This window comes from Mixophyes fleayi, chromosome 5 (genome assembly GCF_038048845.1).
Source record: "Mixophyes fleayi isolate aMixFle1 chromosome 5, aMixFle1.hap1, whole genome shotgun sequence".
NCBI classification, from domain to species: domain Eukaryota; kingdom Metazoa; phylum Chordata; class Amphibia; order Anura; family Limnodynastidae; genus Mixophyes; species Mixophyes fleayi.
The window spans coordinates 44,738,255-44,761,580 of NC_134406.1; the positions used below are offsets into that span (position 1 = coordinate 44,738,255).

General features: G+C 39.5%; 1 protein-coding gene across 3 annotated transcripts in view; it reads left to right on the forward strand.

Moving 5' to 3' along the window:
- Positions 1 to 23,001, forward strand: part of LMBR1 (limb development membrane protein 1) — a 97,293-nt gene extending 74,292 nt beyond the window's left edge. For 2 of the 3 annotated variants that reach the window (XM_075212120.1, XM_075212121.1), the window contains 8 exons: positions 6,675 to 6,755; positions 7,311 to 7,387; positions 7,524 to 7,601; positions 10,543 to 10,619; positions 14,226 to 14,316; positions 16,014 to 16,080; positions 19,820 to 19,981; positions 21,118 to 23,001. In XM_075212120.1, coding sequence (XP_075068221.1) covers positions 6,675 to 6,755; positions 7,311 to 7,387; positions 7,524 to 7,601; positions 10,543 to 10,619; positions 14,226 to 14,316; positions 16,014 to 16,080; positions 19,820 to 19,981; positions 21,118 to 21,191 — 707 coding nt within the window. In that variant the 3' untranslated portion in view covers positions 21,192 to 23,001. Of the gene's footprint in view, positions 1 to 6,674; positions 6,756 to 7,310; positions 7,388 to 7,523; positions 7,602 to 10,542; positions 10,630 to 14,188; positions 14,317 to 16,013; positions 16,081 to 19,819; positions 19,982 to 21,117 lie in introns of those variants that run through there. The other variant, XM_075212122.1, reaches the window with a different exon arrangement.
- The last annotated feature ends 325 nt before the right edge of the window (positions 23,002 to 23,326 follow it).

The following is a 23,326-nucleotide window of genomic DNA, read 5'->3' on the forward strand; positions in this document are numbered from 1 at the left end:
TGCATTCCATTTTCTTTTGGCTTAGTAGCAGTCAATCGTAGAGCCACCTGAGATGTGTGTTATGACAGTTTACATATTACAGTTAAATGATGGAACCCACGTATTGTATTCAATTCCTCAACTGTTTTTGGGCAAAGTATGAACTAGACGAACTTTCTGATTGGCGTGTACAGATTCCAGGCAGCCACTCTCTCTTTCTAGCATTTTTCTTATATTTACTAGATTAATATCCTTTTCAAAGCACTTGTCAAGACTACAATAAAACCAATAACAATTTCCAGTTGATGGCCTGTTTAAAATAAAAATACATTTTCAATTCCGCTTCTCAGCGCTAGTGTGGTAAGGTTCGTCTTTATTTTTACACCACTGATCTTTTATCTTTCCTTTGCCTTACACAGAACACCAAAGACATTTGGGAGGGATTATTGGCACCTTGGTGAAATAGATTGATCCATAAATAACTGAAAAATAACTATTTATATAACAAATGCTTAGAATAATTTTATTGTAATTATTATACATTGAGGGGATCATGATGCAAACAAATAGCCTACAGTGACACGAAACAGAATGTAAAGATGATCCTGCACAAATGAACTTAGTCTAAAAGGTGGAGGAAAACACTTTGTATGTAAGGTAGCAGAATAACATTGTAGTTGTTCGGGGATACATGTTCATGGATACCGTCACTGTGCTGGTTCCTGGCTCCAGGCAGCTGGTGGATACAGGTACTGTGCTGGTTCCTGGCTCCAGGCAGCTGGTGGATACAGGTACTGTGCTGGTTCCTGGCTCCAGGCAGCTGGTGGATACAGGTACTGTGCTGGTTCCTGGCTCCAGGCAGCTGGTGGATACAGGTACTGTGCTGGTTCCTGGCTCCAGGCAGCTGGTGGATACAGGTACTGTGCTGGTTCCTTGCTCCAGGCAGCTGGTGAATACAGGTACTGTGCTGGTTCCTGGCTCCAGGCAGCTGGTGAATACAGGTACTGTGCTGGTTCCTGGCTCCAGGCAGCTGGTGGATACAGGTACTGTGCTGGTTCCTGGCTCCAGGCAGCTGGTGGATACAGGTACTGTGCTGGTTCCTGGCTCCAGGCAGCTGGTGGATACAGGTACTGTGCTGGTTCCTTGCTCCAGGCAGCTGGTGAATACAGGTACTGTGCTGGTTCCTGGCTCCAGGCAGCTGGTGAATACAGGTACTGTGCTGGTTCCTGGCTCCAGGCAGCTGGTGGATACAGGTACTGTGCTGGCTCCAGGCAGCTGGTGGATACAGGTACTGTGCTGGTTCCTGGCTCCAGGCAGCTGGTGGATACAGGTACTGTGCTGGTTCCTGGCTCCAGGCAGCTGGTGGATACAGGTACTGTGCTGGTTCCTGGCTCCAGGCAGCTGGTGGATACAGGTACTGTGCTGGTTCCTGGCTCCAGGCAGCTGGTGGATACAGGTACTGTGCTGGTTCCTTGCTCCAGGCAGCTGGTGAATACAGGTACTGTGCTGGTTCCTGGCTCCAGGCAGCTGGTGAATACAGGTACTGTGCTGGTTCCTGGCTCCAGGCAGCTGGTGGATACAGGTACTGTGCTGGTTCCTGGCTCCAGGCAGCTGGTGAATACAGGTACTGTGCTGGTTCCTGGCTCCAGGCAGCTGGTGGATACAGGTACTGTGCTGGTTCCTGGCTCCAGACAATTGATAACCACAGGCACTGTGCTAGTTTCTGGCTGTGGACAGTTTGTAAACTGCCTGGAACTAGCACAATGCCTGTGGTTGCAATCACAGGTACAGTGCTACTTTCTGACTCCAGGCTGCTGATAATTATAGTTACAGCACTAGTTCCTGGATCTGGAACTAGATTACTAATATCTGGTTATTTGCTTTTGCACTAGAAATTGGTAAATCCTACTGAGAAAGTGTACTTTATTAATGTTTTTTTAAGATTTTTCATAAGAAATAGGAAAATACAGAATATAAATAACTAACAAAACAGGAGTAATCAAGGATAATAATGGGAAAGACTGCCAGACAACAGTGGCTGTAGCTTCAGCTTTCCATACATACGACTGAAAGCTATACAGTCTGTCTAATCTTAACATCCTCTTGGGGGTAACCTAAGTCAAATAAATATTACCTCATATCTTGAGGGAATGGTATTCCCCACTCTTGGAGAAGGCGGAGCTATTTGATAAAATCTTTATGCTTGCGTCATTAACAAATGCAAAATGAATGTAATGTGCGTTTTTTAAAAAACGCATGTACATCGGATATATGCACATCCGTATTAAACAAGGAGCCGATGTAAGGATACGTCTGTTGATGAAATGCATTTTTACAGTTGCTCCTGATGAAAACATATTCGCAATCAGCACTTACAGCAGACCTGTAGCTGATGCATGTGATACAACTGAAAAACACGTACCTTTTGAGATGCCGAAAGTTGAATCGGACGCTGCTGTGTGTGGTCAAACTTGGCCCACCTTCACTGTACATTAACTTTGTGCCTATACCCATTCCACTCACCTTTCCACCATCAAATCGTAGGCTGTAGTAAGACCCCTTTGCTCTTGAAGATGAATTGTACATTACTGCGTTCTCTGGCTTATGGTTTGTTTCTGGGTGTGTGCAGAGTGATTTTACGTAGAATATGTCACGTATCGGCATTTATGTTTGAATCAGGCCGTTTATGTCTTCAGAACTAGAGGAAGCTATTGTTACTACACCATCAGGAAAAAGTCCAGCCCCAAAAGGCTCACAATTTCATACCATAAAGCTTTTAAAGACAAACCAGCTCCTCTGATGGCCCAGGCCTTTTAAAACCACCTCTGGTCAGACCTATTTTTCGAGACAATCCTTATAGGTGGACATCACCATATATTAAGAAGAGAAGGTTCCGTCTTGGTGTCCCAGTTGCAGGCCAATATCCATACTTTATGTGGAGGAGAAACTTATTGCAAACCGGTAAAATTTCTCTTCCCAAAACTTTGCAACGACCAGGTGTTTCATGCCTGTTTGTGAGGCATGTGATAACACACGTAATACATCTAATTTAAGGGTCAGCCTCTCCATCTATTCTTTTATCAACAGATGCCATAAAAGAGGATTTTATACTGTGTTAAATCCATTTCTCTGAGTTCATCTGGGGGGGGGGGACACAGCTTAACATGGGATTGTATGAGGGAACTTGGAGTAGGCACTCAAATAATTAACTTTCCTGCTGACAGGCTATATCCTCGCTGCAACCCTGTGTGAACTTCAGTGTGTAATACAAAAGCCCAAAGGAAGGAAACCACAGAACCACAAAAATAACCACAGAAGGGAGGGAACGCAGTGTCCCCCATATGGACTCGGAGAAATGGATTTAACGCGTAACAAGTATAAAATCCTGTTTTCTCTAACCTCCACCTTGGGGACCCTGCTTACCATGGGGACGTACCAAAGCAGCCACCTAAGGGAGGGACCGTTCTGACAGTCCAGTCTGCAACACTGTGTGGCTGAAACTGGTATCCGGGGATGCAAACACATTAAATTGATAAAAACTAGTGAAGGTATGAACAGAGGGCCAGGTGGCCACCTGGCAGAGCTGATCCACTGGGACCCTGTTATGGCGCAGCCCAAGAAGCCTCCACTGAGCGGGTGGAATGGGCGGCAATACGATTAGGCGCAGGCTGATCGGAACGAATGTAGGTCTGCTTGATTGTAGATGTTACACACCTAGAAATAGTTTGCTTAGAAGCCAGCCAACCCCACTCCGTTGAACCCATTGGTTCAAAGGGGACCTATGAAGCATGGTCAGAACCAAGTTCAGGTCCCAGGGAGCCGTAGGCGCAACATAAGGGGCTGTATATGCAGGACTCCTTGAAGAAAGACTTGAAGACCTGCGTCCAAGCCATTGTGTAGAAAGGATAGGATACGGGAAAAATGAAAATTAGTCGAGTGGCAGAGTCTTTGTTTCCACCACTTAATGTAGGTATGCCACACTATAAGAAATGTGGGCTGAGGTCTGTTTCCTGGCTCGCAGCATGGTGTCTACCACTCTGGAGGAAAGCCCTCTGGCCCGCCAGAGTTTGGTCTCAAAGACCATGCCATCAAAACTCAGCGGTAGGTGCTGGTAAAGACCCGGGCCCTGCCATAACAGGTCGCCTCAACGGTGCAGAAACTTTCTTAGAACTGCTACTCTGTTTAGCATGTCTGTGGATCCGATGTGTCGGGGCCAATCGGGAGCCCTCAGACTGACCAGAAGCTGCCCTAGAAAGGCCAGCAACTTCTGGGGCTCTGTGAGGGACAGTCCCTCTGCCTGCTCAAGGGGCCCTACAGAAAGTAGCGAGACTAGGGTCGCCCCCCCCCCCCCCCCCTAGGAGATTTGTATCTGAAGCGTGTAACCTTTCTTGCCCAGCCATCTCTTGAGGAGAGGTCTGAGGGGCTAAGGGAGTGAAAGGAACCTTCTCCCAATCATATTCCGGCAGATGACTTTTGAAGGAAGCAATTTTAGAGAACAAGGGAGGGGGGCCTAGAACAACAGCTATACTGACCCTTCTCTTCAAGTTCTGGGAGGACACCGCTCTAAGAATTGTGACCCACAGCAGGTGTCCCCCTACACCTGTGGTCATGGAAAGGGGAAGGGACCAGTCAGACTGTTGGTTTGTATGGGAGCCTGGTGTCTGGATGTTTTCTAGAGAACAGGGCTCCACCTCTCTGGGAATGACCTTTGGCCACAGAGGAATGGTCTGGCCTCTCACCAATGGACCCCCCCCGAGGAATTGGGGAAAAGACCCAAACCCCGGAACTTATCGGAAGGAAGGTACTTTTACCTACCATGGCCTGAGAGATAATATCTAATTCTGGGCCAAAAAGGGCTGAGCCAGAGTAGGGAAGAGCCTCCAGAGATTTCTTTGACTCTGCATAGGCATCCCAAGACCTGAGCTGGAGAGTCCTATGGGCCACTATTGCCGATGCTGAGATAGATGAGGAAACTGAGGCTGAGTTTTGAGCAGCCTCATACAGGTAACCCAAGGCCTCCTTTAAATGTAGAGCTAGGGGAAGAAGATCTGAATCTTGCAACCCTGCAACCAGGTGGTCTGTCCAGGTTTCCATAGTCTGGGGGACACACGCTGAAGACGGCATAGGTCTTAGTGAGGCGCCTGCCGCCAGGAAGATGGATTTAAAAAAAAAAAAAATCTCCACCCTGCGTTCAGTGGCGTCAGGGAGTGGCCTCTGGCATATCCACCTGGCCTCTGGCATATCCACCCGGCCTCTGGCATATCCACCCTTGGAACCTGTTCCCAGCGGGCCGTTTCTAACACCTGCAGGTGATAAAGGACTAGAAATATGCGTGGTATAACAAACTGTTATGATCTGGCTGCTTCCAAGCTGACTCGGCTATCTCTCTAAGTTTCACTGATGCTTCCTCCACCGAAGACTCTTCCGAATCAGAAAGTGCGAGGAGAGGATGAGTAGCCCTATGACGCTTGCAGCATCGTGTTCTGGGAGTGTCCAGAAACCGATTTAACCGGTCCAGGACGTGGACTACGCAGGATCTCGCTGAGAGGGGCCTCTAAAAGAGGAGGTGGATGCCTGACCAACAATGCTCAGGTTCACCTCCTGCCCTGCTGCTGGTGTCAATAGTGCAGCAGACAGGGCTAAAGGGGCTGGGAGCCAGCGGCAGTACCCCAGCAAACGCTGAGATCTCCGCCGAACGGGCAAGCATTGGAGCCAGTGCCGACACCGACTGCACCAGTGACCGCCCATGCCAGTTCCTCCAACTGCTGTGGAGCACAATCCTAGGTCTATTCACCCCGGGCCTCCGCATCAAAGTCCACACAAACCGCCCCTGTGTCAGACTGTCCACTAGGAAGCTTTACTTTATATTTGGAGCAGGTGTAATATTTAGTCCGGGGTGTCTTACCCTTGTCTGACATTGTTCTATAATAAGGTAATAATTTCCCCCTATTACCAGCCCCCTGTCTAGTATAGAAGCAGAATGGTGACCGCTCAAATAGTAAACAAAAACAAAAAAGTTTTTATTTTATTTTTAGAAAAGGAAAGAAAAATAACAGGAGATGGAAGAGAGGGGGGGGGGGGGCTTCTCAGAAGTTCTCAGAAGTTCTTACTAGTCTGTTTGTCTGTGTGTGTGTGTGTGTGAATTTAGACTGTAAGTCCCAATGGGACAGGGATTGACGTGAGTGTGTTCTCTGTACAGCGCTGCGGAATTTGTGGCGTTGTATAAATAAATGGTAATAATACATAACATTACAATATTTTGTAATTTTGAGTTCTTTGAAGTTAGGTTTGAATGTACTGACTACCACTAGCCTATTCTCACATTTGTTGAAGTTGTAATGCAAGGTCTTATCATTTGTACCCCCAATATAGTCTGTTTACTCCCATGTTTAGGGTTAGTATCCAGATCAAATCTATTATGCCTGGGGCCTGTGCCTTAGGTTTTTTTCTTTCTTTATAATGGGTTTTAACATCTTATATTCTTGCTGAATGTTTGAGAATAGCTAATTTTCTGCACTTTCTTTGGGTATAAATAGAACATTTTGCTTAGTTTAAAACATTGGTTAGATACAGTCCCAGTGCTTAACTAATCTGGGTAATCTGAAAGCACAGAGTCTTTTGATTTGTTAGGTCATAGCTATTGTTTGTTTATTTTATCATGTGAAGTGCTTATTTTTAATCATGCTTTTCAACAGGAGGTTATTCTACTGTAGACAACAATACAAAGAAGATTGAACATGACCTTGTGAATGCAAAGACCATGAAATCAAAGCTAGGTGGGTTACAATGTGGTTTGGCTGCACCTCTGTATAGTATTAGATTAGGTAACCTGTGGCTCTTCAGCTGTCATTGAACTACAAGTCTCAGCGTGCTTTGCCATCCACTGTTAAAAAAACAGCTGGGAAACCACAGGCACATGAAAATGACTGTAATAATAAAGATGGACAGTATGGGGGCTTATACGGATATCTGTACTCTTGTGTTCATTTGTTTTATTTATTTGGGAATACATATTTTTTGCATAAAATCTCTTTAAAAAGATTATTCGAAATGCAGAAACATTAACAAACCTTTTTTCAATTAAGTTATACATTTAGATGAGTAGACATTGTTTGGAAAATGATAGACTTAAATTGCAGAGAGATAAATGTATCTGTTTTATTGTACCTGGGACATTATTGGTGTCTTTTCATATGCAGTCTTTGAGGACACAGCAACCTGTCTCTTATGACTTGATGTATCAACAATATTATGATTCAATCTTCGTCACTATAATTGCTACATTGTTCTTAATTTCCAACCTTTACTGGTTTTCCTTTTGCCTTTAAAAGAAAGACGCAAAAAAGCTTCAGCCTGGGAGAGGAACTTGGTCTACCCAGCTGTAATGATACTACTCCTTATTGCAACGGTAACCAAATACTCCAATTTGTGATTTTATTTCCTGTACAACCACAGTGCCTCAGCCATTTAAATCATGCTTGATCACTTGAGACCTTATCTGAGCTGTTTGTAGAATGAATGTTCTCTGTGTTGCATCTTTTTAGTCTTTCTCTGTGATTCTGGTGTCCCTCAACATTCTGCGTTTGCTGGTTGATGAGACAGCAATGCCAAAAGGCTCAAAGGTACAGTATAAGGCTATTAATGCCATTTTTATATCCCATACTGACATTGTGACATTACATACACACAACAAAGAGATATTTATGCCTCGCTTCGATCCTGAGATTTGCTTAGAGAAAAATGAAAACTGAATAACCATCAAATACTTACTGTTTAATTTGTTTTCATCTACTAGCCAAACGTTACCCGAGATATTATTTGTTTAGTTGTCATCTCTTCTTTTCTTTTTTAACTGCATTCTGACAGAATATAAGCCGAATAACATGCAATCTGTGGCGTTATCCTAAATTGGCAATTAAAGTCTAGGACATGGGAAGAAACAAAATATAGTTTTAATATTCAGGCTGAATAAAATGTAGACACAAGTGCTGTTTTTTTGGTATCAAATGTGTTACACACCAGTGCAAGCGGTACGAAATTCTCTATTACACAGAATTATTTCATTTATTGCAAGAATATCATTGTGCAAACACATAGGGGTTTTTTTCTGCTGTATACAAACTGTAATAAACAGAGTATTGTGTTTAGTAACTCATAGACCATGAAGGCAAAATCATTAAATACAGGTAAGGTGCTCCATCTTGTACACTTGAAATGGAAAAAAAAAAAACATTATTTAGTTGATTCATGCAATTATTTTGAGGCAAAATGCTTCATTCATAAAAAGGGATGTTAATGAATTACCTAAATCCCCAGTGGTGTCATTGGTTCCCAGTGAATTGATAGTGTATTGTTTCGGTCCACTGATGGTGATGGGAAGGCTCTAAAGCACCATGGACCAATTGCATTTAGTGTGAAAGTCCATCTTGTAATATTTGTAACTATACATATGAAAGTTTCTATTCCATGACAGAAGTTAAGATATTTGAAATGGTTTATAACTGGCATAGCAGATGGAATTCTCTCTTACAAGTCATTATATAATTGTTTCCCTGTTGCATATTTCTCGACAGCAGGATATTTTTCATTTCTTTTTTTTTTTAATCAAATGAATGATGGAACATGGATGGACGAAACTAGTGCACATCTTTTCTTGTATCTGTATTGCATCATGCATATTCTAAAAACCTTGTATTTTGTAGGTTAACTTCTCCATAGAGATTAGGCATTCATTAAAATAAAGAGACAGAGGGGAGACACAGTTTTCGAAAAGTTCATGTGCTCATGATCTGTGTTCTTCAATTGCTCAAGATAACCAGGGTCACTATTTCAGTCTGCAATATTTCTCTTAAACCATAATACATCTGCCCTCCGTCCTGTGTTTGACAGTCCTTTTAAACAAAACCATTCATGCCAATAAAGGTCTCTCTGCAGAATAAGCTGAGATTGTATATAAAAGTACATTGAAACTAAATGCTGATTCTAAATCGGATAGTCTTTCTGGTCTTTGTAGCATTATACACCATTCACCTTTGAAACCATCCTGTATTTGTGTTTTTTTGTGGCAACAAAAGAAAGTTCCTACTTTCTTTTGAATCTTATACAATATCCACACGGAAGGCATTGAATTTCTTTACTTTGTAAAATAATCTTTAGACTTTTTTTTTTTTGTGTGTGTGTATGAAAATTCACCACTGAGCTTTTTGCTTGTCTGTTTTGTTTTTGTAAAAACCCGCACAGGTGTAAGGAACAATTTAATGAAACAAGCTGTTGTCTGCTTTAACATTTTTGGCATCAGTAGCACATTCTCTTTTAAAACCTGTCCTAGGTTTTTTGATGATACCTGTACAATAGCTTAAGTGGATGTTTCCAAGTCGAAAAACCTGGATTCATGCCAATGTTCTGATCACATCCATCGTGTTTAGGGATTTACTTACATAAAGCAAATATTAAAAAATACCTTACTTTGGTAGGTTAATTTCATACATTTTATGTATTTTTTTACATTTTTGGATGTTTCCATTTGCTATGTAGGGTGAATGCCAAGTATTCTGTTATCAGCCATTTTCTGCAAGGAGGGTAAAACAGGGAAGGGTACAGTTTCCTCTAGTGGGTTTACCGATAGGTGCTGGGGAGAACACTGAGATATTTACCTATTTCCCAGGTGCTCCACCCTGCTGTTTTTACTTGCCACACGACTCTTGGAGTATGACTCCTTATAGAATAAACCATTGTTTCGCTTATTAGAACAGGCACTATGTGAGCACTACAGCCAGCAGTGTGTGTTACATCACTGATCACTAGTCTGTCCAGTCCTGGCAGGTGTGGACAAGAACAGCCAACATTTTTATTTCATTATTATTGCAAAGTATTACAACTGCCCTCACCCAGCTGCTTTTTAATGCCATCCGGCTGGCAAAGTTTTCTGGGGAGAACAATCTCACCCCATTTCACAACCTTACCTCAAATATAGGTTTGTAAGTTGTTTTAGGAGCTATTGTATAAAACACAAATAAAATTTTAGATTTTGTGGCCATGTAAATTTGGCCTGCACAACGAGAGAACATAACATTTTATGGATCTAACGTATTCTTTCTATGTATGAAGCACAGTTAAGCTAAGAAAACCCTGAAGCCATAACCTGTTAGGTTTCCCCAGGATCCCCAACTAGAAAATATAATATAAATTGAGAGATTTTATTGTTTGAGCTGTGGGTAAAGAACGCTGTTACCGGTGTTGACCCCATGAAAATTCACAAGGAAAAATTTTCTTGTGGTCAACGCCATTTACAGTGTGTATTCTCCATAGAGGCTAATCCTGTTTGTCTTGGAGTCTGCGCTTCATTCAGCTGTTAATATGTAGTGTAGATGCTGAGAAGCGTCGCTTATTTGCAGTATTTAAATTCACTATTAGGACTCAAAATATGAATTGTACTGGAAACATGACTATTATTTTGTACACTGAAATGAATGCACAAAGTAATTTTAGAATGAATGGATTATGTATTTAGAATTCAGTGTTTCACATACATGAAAATTGTGGAAACATTTTTTTTTTCCCCAGGGACCAGGTATTATTGGAAGTGCATCGCTGTTCACATTTGGATTTGTTGGAGCTACTTTAGAAATCCTTTTGATTTTGTATCCTTTTGTAAGTTTGTGAATTATATTTATATTATATCAATGACTGTGTTGGTGATTTGTCTAAGACTATTACCCTATTAATTCATTGGCTATGATCTCTTACTTATAAGAAGAGAAATAAAAATGGTACTTCTCATAGGCTTGAGTTGGCGTACTGAATTAGAGAGGCGAAAAGAAACCGAATACTGTGGCCTTTGTTATAATACAAATCCAACCAACCAACCGCTGCTTCTAAGCTTCTCTCCCTTCCCACCCTAATTAGACTCTCACTAAGCACTGCCATCCCCACTTACCATGTCGAACACACCCTCAGTCTCATTGTTTCAATAGCCAAGAGAATCCGTAACCTAAATGAGTATCCCCACTCTCACCATGACATACCTTTTGGTATCACTACTTTATCCCATAACTCACTCCCGCCTAAGTATAGTAGTCTACATAGAGGTCTCCATAGAATAACTCATTCTCTGCTCTCTTGTTACCCTTCCTTCCCTAATCTTCTCTGCCATGACGCAGCAGTCTTCCGAAACAGTAGTTCACTACTTTCATTTGCTCTGGATAAAATTACTCTTACCAAATTACGGTATATTGTCCACATCCGAGCTGGATTAAGGCTTTGGGGGGCCCTGGGCACTTAAGACAGAGGAGCCTTTAAATGTAGTGTTATCATTCATGAAAAAGTGAAAACTGTGTTAATGTTACCCTCATCTCCCTTTGTCCCCTCCATATCTCACCAATTGCCCCTTTTTTGACTCTTGTCATTGCTGCCCCCGCCCTGTTGATGTTAGTACAGCCCCCTCCATATAGATATCTCACATTTTACTTAGTTGACACAACTGCCGACACTTTTTTGTAGCTCTGTGATACTTGCTGTTAAGCCAGGAAGTGAACACAATAGCTACCTGAGCAGTGTATTGAGGGCTGCCTGGCATCTCCTTGAAACACTCGGACAGCGCCCTGGGGAGTCTGTGGAGTCAGATTAGCCTCATGCACTGTCTTCAGTGGTAGGTGCCGGGGGGCCCCGTGAGAGGAGGGGGGGGGGGCTGGGGCATGCACCCCCTGTATGCTCCATTCCCTCTTAATCTGGCGATGGTACAAACCCCATCCAAATATGATATTGGACCATTATCCTTGCAAAAGAAACCACACATGCTATTAAATGCTAATGAAGGAAATAAGGTATAAATTTAGGATTTCCTCAACTACAAATTTCAGATTAAACTCCAGCTTTAACTTGGCTAAACACACTTTTATCCTCACAAGCCTCAAATCCCCCCAGTGGCCGGTTTTCCAAATTTGACTGCTTAACCCAACTCCACCTGTTCCAACAACAGTGTTTAGTGCCAAGACATTACAGACTACTTCAAAGAAAAAAACCAGTCAGGCAGGACATTGTGCTGCACCAGACATTCCACACCTACCTCCAGCCACACTATTCCCTACTTTCACCAAATGTTAAGCTATTTCCTCTCAACAGTTAAATTTCCTTTTGCCTTCAAATGCGTAATCATCATTTCCAATCTCAAGAAACCCTCTCTTGGCCAATCCTTGCCTTATAACTCTAAATTGCATTTGGTTTCTTCCATTTGCCTTAATTTGCCAGGTATACTGCTGCACCTTGTTTAAAATAGATTTGAGAAAAAGGAACAGTTTAACTCCCTCCTCTATAATCTGTCTTTTGTTCAACACCCTGCACAAAAGCTGTCCTCACAGAAGTAGCTAATGACCACCCCAACTCAAAAGCTAATCTTACCATCTATTACTTCTCTCTCTCTTCTCAATATCCTCTGTTGTCCAACCCCTACTGCTGCAAGTGCTCCATTCCCTTGGCATTGATGAGACTGTCATCTCCTGGTTTTCGTCATAAAAGTGTATGGTCATTTGCAGTTTACTTCCAATAAATAACATCTTCCCTCACCACTCTGTTTGAGTACCCCAAGGATTGGGCCTCCTGTTCATAATTGGATATTGTCCAGCAGAACACACTCTAATTTTCCTCTCCTCCTCTGAAATTACTTCCTCTGTATTTGTTAATATCTTAAATTTTCTTTCAGCAGTCTGGTAATGGATTCCTCCATGGATTGAACAGATTATAATCCTGTGGTCTCACATTCAAACACACTCCATATAATGCTGCTTCCACCTGCACATCGTCCAAGATGCCACCAAGATCCTAATTCACACACAGTTTTTCCTTGTAATGACTAATGGATTCAATGTAAATTTTATATTTTTATTAGATTATATGGATATTAGGAGGTAATGAGGAGGTTTGTGACCATGTAAAAGCATATGGGTGTAGTCCTAGTGCTTTATGCCAGTGGTAGTCACCATCACGATGACCATAACACCGACAACAAAGACAGCGACATAAAAATAACAATCAACATGACTGTGTCAGTGAGTATATATGTCCATACCATAATTTAGATGTACAGTATCTCCGACAGCTCTTATACCCGTCACCTGTAAATTCAGAATAAACCAAAGGTGGTGACTGGGAAGGACGTCTTTCACACTGCTGACATTGCGATTGCCGCTTTTAAGGCGGCAATAGGTGGACCCAACACCTCTATAATGTATTCTGGCGTCGGGTCCACACATTGCCGCCTTAAAAGCCCTAAATGAAAGGCTAACTTTGACACATTCAATAAATAAAAAGGAATTTTATTTGAAACTGCCTGGCAGCTGCAATCTACATCTATACCAGAGGGTGATACAGTGGATGCCGTTTTTCATGTTTTTTTCATAGAACATGAACTTCTTACTATACCTGTAAGCAGTCCAGGCACTGCAAAGAATGCTTGGAATTGTCCTCTTTTTTTTTTTTTTTTTTTTTCCCTTTTGTATTAACGATGTTGAATCACTATATTATCATTGTAATTCTCTAACCAGAAGGTGTATAAGCTAAAACCTGGAAATCTATTTTTAGAAAATACTAGTGTACCAGCCACGACTAGAATGTGTAACACTCTTTCAGGAAAATCGTTATGTTCTAGAGATTTTTCCCACCGTTCAGTATATTGTATTCTTATCTAATATTCTGGAGTAGTCGCTGCCAGTGCTGGCGGTGAATATGGCTAGTGATAATAGATACAGTTGCTGTCTGTAATAAAGTTGCACATTCCAAATACAACTTTCATTGGTTAGTGTAGGGATTCAGCATGAGTTTCCAATGAAATTGCATTTATTTTAATCAGCAGGGGGAGCCATTAGACATATAATAAGAAAAACCCGATCTTTCCCCTTAACTTGAAATATTGGCTTGAGTATTCGCAAAAAAGAATACTGGTGGCAAAGCGGAAAACAGGATGGTTTCTTTACCATATAACTTTTAACATTGTTTTCTTATTTCTTGTGTTTAGTAATATATTCATATGAATGTGTTAAAAGGAAGTGTGATAGCAATTGTCATTGGGTATGTTCTAGGACACAGCTAATTCTTGTCCATCTCCCAGAAAGGTGGTGGGGGGGTGAATCCGTCTACAAGCACTTCAGATGTTTTGTTGTGTTCCTGTCAGAGGGTACTGTGTACTTGAGCAGATCTTTTGCATTCCTCTTGCCAGGCTCTTCCTTTGTGTTCTCTTACCTTAATTCTCACAGCTATCTGATGGTTTCCTCTGTCGTCGGCTTCTATAGCCTCTGCTTTTTTGGAAGTTTTACTCCCAGGAAGGATGACACAACAATGACAAAGGTAATGACACAAGCAGTGATGTAATGCATACTTTTTAAAAAAAAAAAAAAATCCCACCCAGAACCAAATCAACAGGCAATTTAGTAATTGTTCCCAGTGGTCATTTGCAGTGCTCAATATTTGTTTGTAATCTGCGTAAACACAAACTGGAAGATTTTCTAAATGCTAAATGAATGGGAAAAGGGCATGTGTGCTCTGTTTAGTTTGGATGCCATCCATTCACTTGTTTAAAAAAAAAAAGAAGAGTCTGCAATTACTGCGCTTGTTAACCAGCCATAGAAACACATTGAAAGGGAGTTTTCTTTCTTCCCAAAGGACCGTATTGCTAATGAGTAACTTTGTGCGAACTGTACTTCACTCAGCCTGTTTGAAATCTGAAGAACCTCGGCTACTGCAAGGAATACAGACAGTTATTCAAATTTAAATAATTAAAATAAGACTGAAGGGGGCCCATTCAATCACTTCTTACAAGTTAAGGCTAATTTGACTTACCACAACCTGACACCAGACTAAGAAGAATTAAACTGTTAAGTAACGCTTTGACACAAATGTATACATTTATTTTTGTTGGATATTCCCACAAGCTGGCTGAGGAGGTCAGTAACTAAGGAGCAAGCATTGTCCTTTTTTAATTGCCCATATGACGCTTTTTGCTCTTCTGTCTGGAACTGTCTTAGACGGTTGTTCTCTTACTGGCTAAGATGAAATACCAGTAACCAAAATCACTTGAATATAACTACAATAACTTTAAGGTTTTAATATATAGTAGTATAAATTTAAGAAATATGCCACTTATTCAGTTACAGTGCATCTAAATATCACCCACCACTTTAGATGATTTAACTTGCAAAGGATTCTGGGTTGCAGGTGATGTTACTACAAACACGGAGTAAACTGGTTTTTAATTTTTTGTATTTTTCTTTTTTTAATAGAGAATATTTTTGTGCTGAGTGTTGATTTTATAAGTCCTGCATCATGCTGGCCACATATTGCTGTATGTGATCTGTATTAGACTTAAACTTACTAAATGGTTAGGACTGGGTGCTGCAGGTACTATTTTCTGCAGGTTTAGAAATTAGATTTGGTTCGGTTGCGTATCTAATTTTACAGGATATTGTGATTTTTGTTTATGGAAATATGTTTTATTGCTTTGAATGCTAGTGGTTAGTTATAGACATGTAATGTAAGTTATTTATACAACTAATAAGGATTCTGCAAAGTAATACAGATTAGGACAGCATAGCTAAAATATCTCTTCAGTAGATCTTATTCCAGGGGGTAAATGTATCAAGCTGAGAGTTTTTCGGCAAGTTTGAAAAGTGGAGATGTTGTCTATAGCAACCAATCAGATTCTAGCTATCATTTTGTAGAATGTACTACATAAATGATAGCTAGAATCTGATCGGTTTTTCAAACCCGCCGTAAAACTCTCAGCTTGATACATTTACCCCCTGGTGTAACTGGGAACATTGTCCTGTAAATGTTGTCACTTTTTTATATCCATTATCATAGATTATGTTTATTACATGTAAAGTTTAGCAACGTTTATGAAGAAATCCTGTATGGTTCTTGATAGGTCTAGAGTTTACTTGAGGTTGCTGACAAAATAAATACAGACAATGTTACTTAGCATTTCAATAGATCTGAGTAAATTATGGTAATCACAACAAATCTAATGTATTTTTCTATTGTCACAGATCATCGGAAACTGTGTCTCTATTCTGGTGCTTAGTTCAGCTCTGCCAGTAATGTCAAGAACCTTAGGTATGTGTCTTATTTTCCATGTCGTGGGTATTCCATAGAGAACCAAATTGACAATTTGGTAATTGTCAGGCCCATTTAATGTAAAAGCAGAGTACAACATTCACAATTATGCATAAATTGATTTCCTTTCTGAGATACGTGAAATTACATTTCCCATGTGCATAAAAGGAACATTTACTGTGCATTTGTCGTTTCCATGATATGAAAGCACATTTGTTGTTTGTCTATGGAGAGTATTTGTTGCAGCTAACATGTTGGAAGTAGATTCAGTTGGAGGCAAACAAATTTTCTGTCGATATTCAGAGAATGTGTGTTCCTTACTATTTGTATTAAGCACCACTATCTTTGCAGTCGGGTAAATTACACATTGAGTGACCACCGCTAAGATTATTTAATGCACTAAGAGTGCGAGTGTTTCTAACACTTAGCAGTATTTAACATGCTTTGTACAGCTTTATAGTATTACCATAAGCATGGACTACAGACGCACTGGCGGAAAATAAAACATATTTTTTTTTAATAAAGTACATTTATTGAAAAGATTTTACAGATAATAAACACAAGCAAACATAGAACAAAAAACAAACGTACAAAACAGAAACAAATGCACGGTTCTCTGTAGCAACTATATCCCAAACACACATTATTGATTAGAACGCAGTCAGAAGATAATAACAATCTTATCTATATTCGACTAATTTATAAAGTGCTGACATATTATGCAGCGCTGTACAATGAAGGGATTATGATATGACTCAAACAAATTGCATACAATGACATAAAACTGAAGATAAAGATGGTCCTGCCCAAATGAGCGTACAGCCATAAGAGTTGTGGGAAACACAATGCAGAAGGTAGCAGAATAACAATTGGAGGTGAAAGTGCGGGTGGCTATTTATTAAATAGCGGCGTCATCTGCCTTCATTTATACCAAGAGATAAATGAATATCTGTGTCTTTGTACATGAATCCTGTGTTGCGATTTTTGCATTTTCAGTGAAATGACTGCTCTAAGTTACCTATTATGACACAAAGGATTGAGAAACAAATATTGAAATTTACTAGAGCAACCCCTTGCATAGTAATATTGATTGCAAAATGCAACAAATTGAGAAATATAGTGAATTAGTTAATCTATACTTTGAAAGTAAATATGGATCATCCAATGTGTATGCACGAGACTAAACAATTAAATTGGACTAATACATGTGTTGTTTAGAACTTTACCATTGTGTGATCTGGTGCATTTAATGCCCCAGTATTCATACTCATTTGGATCTGCGGTTTTCTGTTATATAACCACTTAATTAGGATTTAATTGCCTGTGTGAGTCAATACAAGCCTTTTCTCAAAAGATGCTATTAGAAGAAATGATATTGGTTGTAAATAAATCATTACAGGCTACACACATTTTAGTTTATAGATATTCATCCCTGATGTTGTGCACAGACCTGTAAGGGATCAATGCTCCTCTGGTGTATATATATGGGCAGCTAGAGGCATATAATATAGCCAGTGCTTCCTGGTGTCCCAGTGGAGATACTCATAGATCAGATCCTCATGTAGTGCACATTCAGTGATTCCGTCTCGGGGGCACAGGGATCTGATCTCCCGGGCCTCTCTACTTACCAGAAAAAAGTCTTCATTAAAATATACCCAGTGAACTGAGCAACATTGTACTGCTTCACTGAAATAATAATATTATGCAAAACATGTTGTAAACTATAGAAAAATCTAGAAAAGTGCTTTAACATGATTTTTGCGTCCAAATTGTATATGATTCTGGAAATCCTGTTATACATGTCTCCCTTTAGTTAACCCTAAAAGTTGTATGGCATCCTTTTACATGTTAGATCTTCGTGCTGTTTAGTGCTTCTCCCAGGCGTTCAACCTCTGGAGAGAGATTGTGATTTAGCAGGTGTATATATTGTACTGTATATTTATTTCTCAATTTGCAGTAGATGTCTGCTATGTTAACATTACCTATATAAACTGCTATATTATAATTTGTTTTCAGCACGTCATGCTACTTTTTGTGTATTCTGTTTCCATTTCCTCTTTCTGTTTAACATATAGGATTAACTCTCCCTTTTTTTTTAACCAGAAAAAAAAGCATTTATTGTGTGTGTGTGTGTGTGTGTGTGTGTGTGTGTGTGTGTGTGTGTAAACAGATATAAAAAAAAAATGCTGTGGGAACTAACAAATAGCTTTTGTCACTTAAGCTTGTTTCTATTTTTCTGAGGCTGAATTTGTGTGCCGCATAATAGAAGATTGTTGGTAACAGTTGGTAGTAATGTACACTGGTTATTGAGAGGAAGGGCGCTTGCTGGGCACAATTGTTGTTACAAAAAAAACAAATTAATGGCGAAACCCACTTTTTTCTCTGCCTTACAAATGACATTCCTGAATAGTTTGCCATAGAGATAAATAAAAGAATAAGATAGAAGGTAAAAGAAGGATGGTACAATTAGAACACAGCTAACAAATGCACAGACACAGCTGTCCAAACAGGATTAATAGACTGCATTAGGGTACAGTGAGTCATGTGGTGCTTTGCAAAATATCAACATGCATTGCATTACATGTTATGCCTGGTGCTTTTCAATAGATGAAAGAGAATAAATACGTTAAACAGATCATGGTCTTCTCACAGTATTAAAAAACAAACTTTTTTTTTTCTTTTTCTTTTTGTAATCAAAGAGGTAACCGGACAAACTATGGTGGGAAAGGCAAACTAGAAGGAAAAAAACAAGCAATCAAGTCATTCACATCTCATTTTTTTTTTAGTATGGAAATAATGCTGACTCTTCATTCTCTGGAGTGCATGACGTATCTGCAGTGAGCAGCTTGGTGCACCCGAAAGCAGGGAAAGAATTAACAAATAAAAAATTCATAAATGTCAAGATGATATTAGGTGGTTTTTTGGGGGGTGGGGGGAGCAGAGAGCGTTGCATGAACAGTAACCATGACATTAAACATCAGTCAGTCCTTTCCATTGGTACAAGTACTGTAACTTGGAACCAGCTGGAATGAAGTTTTGTTGGCAAGAACATTATTAGCAAAGCATCTCACACTGTAAAACAATTTCTATAAACGTACAGTACATACCTCTAAAGCAATACTTACAAATAAGGACAATGGGCCTGAATCATTAAGGATCTTAAATGAAGAGGGATCTTATTTCAGTCTCCTGGACAAAACCATGTTACAATGCAAGGAGTGCAAATTAGTATTCTGTTTTGCACATTAATAAAATACTGACTGTTTTTTCATGTAGCACACAGATATCACCTTTGAATTTCAGTGTACAAATAAGCTATCAAGTATTTGTGTGCTACATGAAAAAACAGTCAGCATTCAACTTATGTGCAAAAGAGAATACTAATTTGCACCCCTTGCATTGTAACATGGTTTTGTCCAGGATACTGAAATAAGATACCGCTTCATTTAATATCCTTATTGAATCGGGCCCAATGTTCTGTATGTCTCAATATTAGCAAATTAACAAACTCCCAGGGATCACTTGTTGGAAGAGGGAATTGACTGTTTTGAATGATTGGTTAATATTTTGGTATACATCTGTGAGCATATTCCCATTGCCAAGCCTCCTCTGGCTCCATGTATTTTCTCTAGGAGTGCTGTAACGTATACTTGTGCTGCATGTGAGATTTGTGACTGGTAAAACGGTAACGCTCATTTCTCTTGGCATAGACTTCTCATCTTCTGTTTTCCACATACAGGAATCACAAGATTTGATCTGTTGGGTGATTTTGGAAGGTTTAACTGGCTGGGAAACTTCTACATTGTTGTTACATACAATTTGATATTTGCCATTGTCACAACCCTTTGTTTGGTTCGTAAATTCACATCAGCTGTTCGAGAGGAGCTGTTAAAAGCAATAGGTAACTTTTATTTATTATTTTTTGTTTTCTTTATCATGCTTTGAAGACATGCTTTTGTGCACTGCTGATTTAAACAATTGCTTCTGAACTTCCATGGTTATCGGTATTTGATGTTTAATTGTTTTTTTATTTTATTTTAAATGTGCATGTAAATCTATAAGAATAAATAAAATGTTAGATGTTTTATATAACGATATGGTTATGTCCACACTCTGATAACTTATGTTGTTTAGTTTTTGTGGATTTTTATTAGGGGATTGCTGAAAGCCTAAATCGGAGCTGCTTCTCTACTTAGTCCCTGTATCTATATAGCTAGTTCTAGATTGTTTGTTACATGAAATATTAACTGCAAAAATTGTACAATCCTAATTATGATCTTTAATCTCTCAATACTGTGGAACTGTTGTATTACTGTATGTGGGCATATTGAACAATTATAAAAGAGCAACCTATTTCTGGGCATTCTAACTATATAAAGTGTATCAGATTGCAAACTTTCCTTTAAAAATCATAGAAATGATGAATGTGTGGGAACCTTTTTAAAGGTGACAAACGATACTGGAGGATTGTCATGTTTCTTGCCGAGTGTGTGTTACCCACAGCAACGCCCCTCATACTACACCCAAATGGGAGGATAAGATTTAGTCTTACTGGGTGAGATATTTATATAAGCTCCAATAAGTGAATATTGGTCATTTAGACTGGTGGTTGCAGGGCCATGCTCACTGCCTTTATATTGACCCCTTTATAACACCACCCTCCTTTACTGACAGGTATATTCTCTACGTATAGGCACATTAAAGATTACTACTGTAATTCCAGTCTTAAAATTGCCACCTTTATATAATGCCAGTTTTGTCCTTGGATTACAAGATGGTACACGATTCCTTTTTAGTTGGTAACTACCTACATTTTTAGTGGTATTGTACACAGATTAGATGATATCTGGACTACACTAGATGGGTGGTGATTAGTACATTTATGTGTGTGCATCAAAGAAGCAAAAACGTACTGTTCTGATTGTTTTCCCTATTTTGCAGTGGTTTCTGAAAGACGCCTCGTGTAATATACATTTGCAAATATTGTCAAAATGATTTGCTGTCACTTACTAATACATTGATGATCTGTGTTTCCAGGTTTAGATAAGCTTCAGCTGTCAAACGAGCCCAGTGATTCACTATCTACGAACGGCCATCAGAAAACACTGTGAAATTACCAAACGTTGCTGCGGCCGGCATTCCTCAGTGCTTAGCTTGAAACTTCACTGTTGATTTCCACGCGACTCTTTATACATTTAGCAAAGACTTAAACTATAGGTCAGTCTGACCATGTAGCAGCTTCGTTTAGTGGACCTGACTTTTAAAAAGTTCACCTTCTTTTTTTTTTTTACGTTACAGAAAACCCAACTAAGAATATGAGCCTTGAGGTTTTCTTATACTTTCTATGTTAGAGGGTTGGTAGAAGTTAACATTTCTTACCACTTTTTCAGAATCTAGCTTATCAGTTCCCTGGCAAACTCAGGCACTGTACATTTATGTACAAGAATTCAACTTAAGAAATGAAAGGTCATTATTTTACAATAGTGTTCCCCATCAATAGTAGTTTGTGTCTTGATACTATAGCCTGTAGATTATGTGCTGTGATCGGCTTGCTGGTGACCACACTATGGGCTGTTCCAGACTTGCAGCTATATACATCTTTGTGTTTGAAGTTTTGGGTATGTCCGTTTACAAATGTGAGCGAAAGGATTATCAGCAATGGCTATAAGCCAGAAGACCTGTTCTTGTGTAACTGTGATATTTAAAAGCAATATTTACTACTATATCCTATAAAATGTTTACAAGAATTTTATTGCTAACAAGCAAAAACTTGCTGTTGCCCTTGACAGGTAATAATTGGCTAGGTTATTATTCCCTGTGTAATGTACTTACTGTTACTATGTACAGCATAATAGCATCGGATGCCAAATCGGTAGACCATAGTAATAAAATATTTGTTACAGTGCTTCCACTGTATAAACCATTGTTATTTCAGGAAGAATATGATCCACTCTCTGTTATGAGAGCATTGAATTGGAAATGTTAACATTTTGAAGTATATATTTAATACCAATAAGGATTTACCATTAGTCCTGTGTGTATATATCATTCCAATGTTACTTTATTGTTTTGTACACATTATTTAGTGTCCGTGGCTATCCTTTTCTTTTGGGGCTGTCTATGAAGAGGTCATTGACTTTCCCTTCATTACATTACCACAAGGGGAACTGTTAAGTAGGGAGGCACTGAACATGTAGCGTATAGGAAAAAAATATGTTTTGTGTTGCAATAACATTAAAATAATGCATTTTTCAGCATATTCTTGCTTTGTACTGTGTTAAAAAGAAAAACAAAAAAAAAAGCCTCAGAATGTATATTTTGATAACAATTAAGAGTAAGTTACAAGTTGCTTTTGCATTTTATTCTCCCACAAATACAGTACAAGTATTACCGCCAATTGTAGTACTGCCATAGTGAGTAAGAAGATAGACTGTGCACACCTACACAATGCTGATATTCTTATTATAGAAGTACCAGCATTTTACATAAAGGGGACAGTTTTGTTAAATGATTTTCTCTTCGTGTCTGTTTTCTGGACAGCTTTCTGTTGCAGAAGTGTAGTACAAGTATATTTTTGGTTGTTTCACTAATTATTTTCATATATTGTTCAGGGACCACAATCTTTACTACTCGCCTACTATCCTCATTTTATGCTGTGATTATTCTAGAAGGCACGCATGGTTGTACCTGCACACATAAGGTATAAGCATTACACTGAATATTATGTCATTACATGATCACTGGATGATGCACTAACCTCACTGTTCCATATTCCGTACCCGGTGAGTGTAGTTGTGACTATAAGATAAGCGCTTTGAATATGCAAAGGTGATACCAACATGGATGTTGGAAGCCTTAACAACACCAAATTAAACAGGGACAGAATTGCAATCAGTATGTCTCAAAGCTGGTATGGGGGGGGGGGGGGGGGGGGAAGTAATTGGGTGCTGGCAAAAATAGAATATTTTCTAATTGTACAGATGAACCAGAGTTTTCTGCAGTTAACGGCTCAGAGGCAAAAACATTTTTTGCAATTATTTTGAATATCCTCCTCTATCGGATCTGTCACAAGCTAGCATTGGATTATATGTGTAACCTCAGTCAATGCACTGTTCACTGCACTAAAGTCTACCTCATCTGTAATGTATACTTATAACAAGAACATCCTAACAGCGTTGTCCTAGAGGATGTACAGAATGAGAGGAATGGCTGGTTGTGGTATACTCGCTAGTGCGATAATATGCAC